Below are 9483 nucleotides of genomic sequence, written 5' to 3'. Positions count from 1 at the left end.
TTGTAAAGAAAAATTGAGAGAAAAAAAGTGAGTAATATTGCAGCAAGTGGACATTGTTGGGATGTTTGTAACGGAGACGGGTAGCCACAAAGTGGTACCTGCATCTATAACCAGAGCAAAAATGGTCGAATACAAAGTGATGAACGAAACCGGTGAACGTGGTGGTGGCGGCGGTGGTGGCGGTGGTGGTACACATTTGGCCGCGACTGTAAAAAATACTGTGCGCCGTTTGCTTCGTCGAACAAAAAGTCATCGAGACACGCCATCCTCGAACACCTCTATGATCATGCAAACAACAAACGGAAATCAAAATGTAAATAACCTGGCCATCGTGAGGAACAAGACGAATAATGTGAACGATCCAACCGCGAGAAGATCTCAGCCTCCCCTCCCAACATCTTTCGAGCAACATTCGAGCAGAAACAGCTATGGTAGGCGACATTCCAGGCTGCGCGTCAAATTTCAGGTAAGAGAACGTCGTCTCACGGAAAAATCCTTCCCCCTAGACCTTGAGTCTCACGCGAGCATCAGCTGCGCGAACAATATTTCAAATCTTTGTTATAAAATTTGGTCTCATCAGGATATATACATACATATATATATATATATGTCAATATATGTAATATATATATTACATTATATATATATGTATATAAACATATAAGATATAAATATATATGTTTCTCGCGAATCGAATGAATCATATTTTTCATAACGATTCTTTTTGACTCAATCATATATATATAATATTACAATGTGGTTTTATATATATGGGTGTGTGTATATATATATATATATATAACTATATTGTAATATCTTTATAAATTACCGATGTAATTATTTGTCTTGTCAAATAAGAAGATTCCGAGAACATAAGCAATTACACAACCAACGATTCCACACGGCATACATTGAGCTATTACAAATAAGTCTTTCGAAGTCGACTTTGGCGATCGAAGACACAGAGATAAAAATGAGTGCTGCAGCGATCTTTTTTTGAGAAGAACGCAAAGGAAGTTCCGACGAAAAAACTTTATAAGTTTGGAGGATTCCCGCAAATTATTAATTCCTGTCAATATTATATAATTGATCCTAGCATATATTATGTAATTTCTCGTCAAATATTCGATTCACAAAATATTGATTACAGTAAATAAAAAACATGGCAAAATGGTTCAAATGAGATCATTGAATCAAGTTCTATCATCCATTCGAGCATGTACTTTAAAATTATGCTCTTATATTCAACATTAATGGTTTGAAAAAAAAAATAAAATGTTAAAATATAGAAAAATAGTCATACGTAACCTCCAACTGCGACAATTGCTTCCTTTGTGACAAAATAATAAATTCTCGTAGGTATCTAGTAGCGGTGAAACATTCTTTTGTTTTCATCAATGCTCTTTTGAAACACATCACTTTTGTTCATCGGAAAAACATTCGATTTACAGAGGTGTCAGATGTTTATTCGATGGTTTGCATTAAATATACAACGGTGACACGTGTTTCAATATTCTTTTTTATATAAAAAAAACACATTTACATCACAAATTCGATAACGATAAAATATTCTCGATATTTATTCTATTATAGAAATCTGCATATTTTTTCTGTATCAGAGTTTCTTATACGAGATACATACGTTTATGTTTTTATTCATTTAAATATTATAACTGTAGACACGTACTAATTCGTTTCGAGGTTTTCTATCGGAGAATCACTATCTATCGATACCTATATCGACGCATGGCGCGTCACATCATGGCGTAGCAACTTCTCCTTCCTTTCCTTTCACCGTTCAAGAATGCGCGGCACGCATTGTAGCTCGCGTTTACGTATCATCGGTTTCCGCTTAAATATATCTATACCTAGTGCATACGTACATTTCTCGATGTATGAATTTAAAAAGCAATTATTGACGAATTTTTTTATACTTTTTATCTTTTGAAATCAATAGCTTGGAATTAAAAAATAGCATAAGAATATAACAGGCATTATCAATTTTTTCGAATATAATTTTTATGAAGACCAAAAGTAATATCAACTTAAAGAAACAATATAAAATATCTAGAAGGAAAATTTAGAAAGATATTTTCATAATCAGATTATATAATTATTTTTAAAAAGAAAAAAAAAACAATGTATAAATATCGATAATTTTTATGTGACTAAGATGTTGAATAACTTAGATTTCATGATTTATTCGTATGACATTTATTCAAGTAATTATCGAATGCAAGATTCAGTTTGTGCTTTTGATGATATTTTCATGTTCTTTTTTATTTTTTTATTATATTAATTTCGATGTATTGATAAAAAAAATGATTTCCTAATATTCGACATTCCACAAATTAGATTCAAATCTAAGAATTGATTTGACTACTTGATTATAAATGTTTATGTATTTTGTACAAAATTTGAACGTATAAAAACGTATAAATTTGAACATATAAAAATGTATAAAATGCTCATAATATGCAGATATATAAAATCTAAAGTATAATTAGTAAGTATTACAAAAAATATAATATTTCAAAAAAAATTTTTTTCATTTTTTATATTTATCAAACTATGATTTTACATAAATATTTGTTCTATTACATTCACGATTCTCAAAGAGAATGTTGTGATAATTAATTTTTAAAATTTAAAAATATTTTGTGACATTATTATTGAAATAATGTTTTTATTATTTACTGATATTTTTTCAATATGATTTTGAAACACAATATATTAATTCTAATGTATTTTATATACTATATATTTACTATATATATATTTTTTTTTTATTTCAATGTATGAATTTTATAAAATATCATGATATACGAATTTATTCGTATAGTTTCTTTTATTTTTAGTGAGAATGATTATAAGAAAAACAATCAAATTATCATATTATTATTACTAAATTTTATATGTTTCAAATCCTTAAAATCAAATTGTTATCTAGTAGAATGCTGTATGTTACATTTGAAATTATTTTAGAATAAATAATTTATTCTTATTCATAGAATTCTCGACTATTTAATAATTTCACTTAAATGTTTAACAAATTCCAATGAGACTTTTTAATTCTTTCTTGAAACAAATAGATAAATTAATGTATTGTTATATTGTATAAATTCATATACTACTATAATTAAAAATGAAAAAATTTAAATAAAATGATCTTTTTAACATGACAAAAAATTCTTCCAAATTAATTAAAATTTTTAAAATTTTTAAAATTTTAATTTTAAAAATTAAAATTTTAAATCTTCTAAATTAATTAAATTAATAATAATTTTATATTAATAAAATATGAATGTAATTAAATAGCAATTTCTAAATTTGAATCTAAATTCGCATTTATTAGATTATATTAAATTAATTGGAAATTCATTTTTTTTAACAATGAAATCGAATTAACGAAAATATTGTCAAGAATAGGGACAAGATCTTGTAGATTAATTAATAAATACCTTACAAATATTATGTAATAATATATTGATTATCTTTTCATATTTTTAATTTTTACTTTTTTTTTAATTTCAATCAATTGATTTTAAAAGATAATCCTTGGCGAATTTTTTTATATTTCTTAACTTTTATCAATAAGTATAATAACAACATCCAATGATTTCGCGTTTATTCAATTATTATTTTCAATATTGATCAACATCTTTATTTTCATTTTTTAATTCTTCTTGAAGAAAAATATTCATCGATTCAATTGACAAGAATTGAAATTCTCGAATTTATATATTTTTTATCACTGTACTGGTTATGAAACATATTTAACCTTGATATACGATAAACTAGACGCGCGATTTCATTACGCTATTAGACTAGCCAAACGAAATGAATTTATTTGTTAGGTACACGAGTAATATTGCCTTTGAATATACGATTAACATTCATATATCATCACCAAACACGTGTGAATTATCGTATGATTCTTTTTGTTCCTATTCGGTTTCTCGAAAATCAAATGAGTAAGGATATCTACTTAAATATACAATGATGTCATTCTATATTTCAGGATTTGTATATGATCTTGAAAAAAATAAAAATAAGAATAACAAAAAATAATAATTGCGGATTATTTATAACATCGCTGATTATATTTATCATATCTAATAAAAAAATACTATTTGACATTACAATATTTAATGAGTTCTTAACCAAAATCTTGCAATTAGTTATTCCCATAATTATCAACGATACTAATTTTGATTCATATACAAGATGATAAAAAGTTATTAAAATTATTATAGTTCAATTATATTATCATCAAAAATTTATGCATTAGGAATAATTCTAGAAATAAAATATTTTAATTTGATGCAAAACAACTAAAATATATTGAAATATATATATATTTTTTAATATTCTTATATGCAAGCATTAGTTAAAATTTTGTTTATGAAAGAGCAACAAAAAATAAATAATTACATTAATTAAATTAATATTTCAACAAAATCAAAAAGAAATTTAAATCAAAATTAATTGTATTGGATTTTCAACAAGTTTTAGTTTTTTATGAATATCGAAATTTTTTAAAAAATTTTTTGAAAATTGAAAATTTTCAAAATCCAAATGAAAAATAATTTGTATAATTTCTTAGCTTGTTCGTAACTTGTAATTTGCAAAAAATATTATGAAAATATATATTTATTTTTATTTAATCAATAATATTTAATCCAATTAAATTTATATGTAGATTATTGACTTATTTTAATTAATTCAAGTAAAACAATAAAATTTAATTTTTTCTTAGTCAAAAAGACAATTATTGACTATAATTATTGACTACAAATATAATCTCAAACTTTTTTTTAATCTGAATTTTCAGAAATAAAAATTTATTAGAATGTTATTTTTCAATAAAATAATATTTCTTATGAAAAAAAAAAAAAGAAAGAAAATAAATGTTCTGAATTTCAAAAATTTCGAAACTTCACAAGTTTCATACAAATCTAAAAATTTTGATCCATTTCTAATTATAAATAAATATTTATTTATAATATTTAAGTAAATAAATAGAAATCGATAAATGTGAATATAGTTGATACATATAGAAGAATGATTTTATCAGCTATCAATTATGAAATTTATTAATGATGAAATTCATTAGAAAAAATTCATTGTTCCATAACGATAAACTATCTTTCGGAGACACCAGTTAACAACGGCTCGAATACACTTTAAACGATTCACTTCCGTGATAGCCATCAGGGGACTGTCCATCTGTATGTACATAGGCAATGTTCATACGGACATTGGATGAGAGTTTCATCAAGGCCATTTTCATTTAACGAATCGACATTCCCCTACTGTACGTATCGTTTAATACTGATGTTACTAAAAATGATTTTTTTCTAACTGTTCAAATATTTATCAAAATATGCTGATTCAAACAACCACAAAGTTGTTCCATATTGTGGATTACACTACAAACAACATTAAAAATTGAATAATCTTAAATTTTTTGAGCAATAATTGGGAATTCCGAGAATCTTCCATTTCATTATAATGATGGTAATTCTTCTTTTACTGTTTACTGTTTTGTTTATTAAAATATAAAAATTAAATTAAAAAATAATTGAATAATTAAATATTTGATCAAATAACAAAAAAGTTAATTTAATTTTTTGACAGTTTAATAAAATTTTATAAAGTTAATTATTGAAATTGGAATGTTTTGGGGATCAAAAATGGAAGAATATCGTTTATATTTATTGAAACGATGAAACTGAGAGATGAACATGTAAGTATATATATCGATTATTAAAAGTATTAAAATTTGTCAACGCATATTTTGTGACAATCGTGAAGGAAAACTTCTATTCCAAACTCACAACTGCGTACATGATATCAATTAGACAAAGAATTATGTAAACTAGCTTCAATATTTTCATTCGTGTAACTGGAAGCTAGCATTAGGTCATATGGAACGAGCATGCATGATAAACAATTAATAGCGCTTGTTTCCTGATTCACTTAGTTTAAAGATGTTTCAAATTGTCTTCACAACTGGTTATCGTCAATCTCTACCGTTATCGAGTATATTTTTAAAACATTTTTTTTTTTATTATTCTATGATGCGGTGATACAATAATAAACAAACTTAATGTCGTAAAATAATAATTTCTAAGAATATGTATAAATTTTACGCGCTTTTATATCCGTTAAATATTTCCTTTGATATATGAATGATTCGTTATCTTGACAAATGTCTTTTTGACAATGTCAAAAAAGACATATAAATAAGCATTGCTCAAACACGTCTGATTTACAATCTTCTCTAAATTTCAAACCAATACTCAAATGACAAAAAAGAAGAAATTATAAATTTAAATGTTTTTAAACATGATTTCGTAACGATTAATTACGAATAACGAATTCGTTAATTTAACTTTACGTGAATTATCAAAAATGATTCAACGAATACATTCAGTGGGCAGTTTTGTATCCTTTTTTTTTTCTTTCTCTTTTTAATTCAGTCACAATTGAAATATAATAATTATTAAGAAAATACATATTTGAACATTTATCGTGTAAAACGTCTATTGAACTTTTTATTGAATTTTCGACGTTTTTATTCGATGTAAAGCATGCAGACTGTACTATAATGCAACTTTATACAAAAAGTTAGCCATTGTAGTTAAATTTGTTCTATAGAAAATTCCTGATAATCATTACAGATATACTTTATTATTTTATCGATATATCGATGATGTATAGAAAAAGTAACAGAACTTTATCATTTTCTATCTATTGTTTGTAAATTTCCGATATGATTCATTTAACAGTAAAAAAAAAATTAAAACTAAAAATAAACTTAAGATTTCGATTAGATTCGAATTACATTCGAAACGAAAGAAAAAAAAAAAAGAGTGTTTTCAAGATAATATCGATACGCAAACATTCATTCGATAGAAAGATGAATACCTAATTTCAAGTGTGATCAAACCTCTCGAAAGGGAAAAAGATGGCAGTACGGGTACCGAAGCGGTCGAATACAGACCTGCTATCGGTACTTGCACTTTGAGCTCTCGACATGATAGATGACCGCATTGGGAAAGAGGTGAGAGACGAAAGGCGAGAAACAGAGTTTACCATCGACTTGGTCGAACGAGTGAGTCACGAGCATTGCTTTCGTCGATTGTGAACACAGTTGACCGCAATTGGTGTACACGCTTGTGTCTCGCATTCGTGAGAAATTTTCATATCGTGGCTTGGCCACGCCAAAGACGGAACGGCGCGGCGTGGTATTGTATATGCCGTATTGTATAAACATTCCGTCAATTTAGTGCCAATTTACAATTGTGTACAATCGAGTACACAAATAATCAATATTTTCATCATTTTCTCAAATAAATGACAAACCGAGATCATTCAGTGAATAAGTTCGAGAGTTAAGTTGGTAATAAACGACGAATTGACGGGTTATTTCCCTCGAAATGATTTCCGTGCTCATTTTTCATCGTAGATTTGATTCAGTCATTTTTCAAATTCTTCGATTTTGATCTAGCTTTCAATTAAAATCTCTGCGAATGTAAAATATGTTTTTGATAATTCAACTTTGCAAAGTTTAATTAAATACGTTTGTAACTGTAGTTTGTATGTTATTTTTCTATAAATGTGTCTCGTCTGCTTAGATAATTCGAGTCACGAATTAATATACATTTTTACGAACGTCATTCAAACGAACAAACCTGGAATCAACATGAAAAGAAAAATCAGAATCAGTACTACTTACCGTATATTTTATTAAAATACTTATAAATATTTGTTTAATACATTGGTTACTATTAGTAATTGCTAATTACTTTCTTTTATTTATTTCAATCCTGTATTATATAACGGTGAATTTCAATCACGCACTGTGCTGAATATGGGTGAACGTATTCGATCGTATCCGATCAGGCGAGAATAGATATATTTCGTTTTTGGCTCAGCCTTGCCAGCCACCTGTTCGATTCTTAACTGCGATTTATAACGCACTGTCTCTATATTTCAAACGAAAGAACGCATACAGCTGCCGCTTAATCAGTTCGACAATCAATTTATCTGCTAGATCACGCGTATACAGATATGCTTCGATAGATATGATTCTTTCGTAATTCCATTCATTTTTCTTCAAGTTCAATTCAACATCTTTCTCAGCGATTTTTATTTTTTCTTATTTTTCTCTTTCCTCTTTTCGATCTTTTTATTCTTTTTGTTTTTGTTATCGATTATAATGGAAAATTGTTAAAGAATTTCCGATTGAGAATGAAAAAAAAAAAATTCGATATTGAATACGATATTGCGATACTTGAAAATTTTACTTTTGGCCAGGCTCCAGAAACTCGAGACACAACTGTTCAAATCTTTTCGATGCAGCCTATTTCTAATTTTGCTTCATTCGTGCATTCATTGGCGAATTGTTTGAACGGAAGGATCGATCGAATCTCACATTGACTCTTACTCTATAAAGAACGTTTATAATCGCCTATTTTCTCGCCTCTTTTTTCTTTCTTTTACCGTCTGTCATGACATACAAATGACAAATCGATATCGATTCAGTTGAAAATCGATTACGAGAAAACATTATGAAAGAAACATAGTATTCTGAGAAACGTATAAAATGAGACTTTTAATTAAACAGTTGTTTTTTATAAGAATTATAAAAAGACTATAAAAGAATTATAGTCTTAGACTAATATATATAACTATATATAATTTATAAAAATTATATATATATATTTAGCTAATTTTCAAAATTTATTCGCGATTATTATTATAATTTTTAACTTATTGTTAAAAAGAAAAAATTAAAAATTTCAAATTTAAATAGGAAAATTTCAACGATGATATAAATATATTTTTCTTCTTGTAAGTTAGGTTGGAATCCGAAATAAGTTAGGTAGGCGGTTATCGCTTATCTTCATCTATCATTGATAACGGTCTAACAAAGTCGAGGTGGTGGTTGGTCGAGTTATTATCGTTCGGGAAATGGACCCAGTTGTTCGTAGTCGTCTATTGACGCACAATCTAAGGCTGTTCGTTCCCATCTTTTCGGCGATCGAGCCACGTTTTCTTGCAGTGCTGTGTGTTCTTTGAAATTTTATCGATCGGTCATTTCTTTGGACAAGAGAGATACGTTTTTTAAATAATTACGAGCAATATCGATAATCAACAATCGATATAGATCATAACCAATCGAAAATCTCCAATTTTCTTTTGAAAATTTTCTTTTCTTCATCTGAAACTTTATCACTTCTTTTCTTTTTCTTTTTTTGACAATGAAGAAACAAATCGTATAAATTTCCGTAGATTGCGCGATAAATTGGGGGTATTTTATTCTCACCAATCGCACCGCCGTCGAGGCCAACCGTGATACTTACTACGACAGAGAGAAACATACCTCTTATCACACCTTTATTAACCCATACTCGAAACAGTTTCAACGAGTTAAATTTTTCCATCGAAACGTATAATCTGTCTCGCAACAAC

At 27.1% G+C, this 9483-nt stretch overlaps 1 protein-coding gene across 1 annotated transcript in view; it reads left to right on the top strand.

Annotated features, from left to right (window-relative positions):
- The first annotated feature begins 6 nt into the window (after positions 1–6).
- Positions 7–9483, top strand: part of LOC102677904 (serine/threonine-protein kinase MARK2-like) — a 35917-nt gene continuing 26440 nt past the window's right edge. Inside the window, exon 1 of the mRNA XM_006622468.2 lies at positions 7–466. Coding sequence (XP_006622531.1) covers positions 62–466 — 405 coding nt within the window. The 5' untranslated portion in view covers positions 7–61. The remainder of the gene's footprint in view (positions 467–9483) is intronic.

This window comes from Apis dorsata, unplaced genomic scaffold (assembly GCF_000469605.1).
Source record: "Apis dorsata unplaced genomic scaffold, Apis dorsata 1.3 scaffold_691, whole genome shotgun sequence".
NCBI classification, from domain to species: Eukaryota; Metazoa; Arthropoda; class Insecta; order Hymenoptera; family Apidae; genus Apis; species Apis dorsata.
Note: the sequence above shows the minus strand (reverse complement) of the source record. Positions and strands in the feature narration are given on the sequence as shown.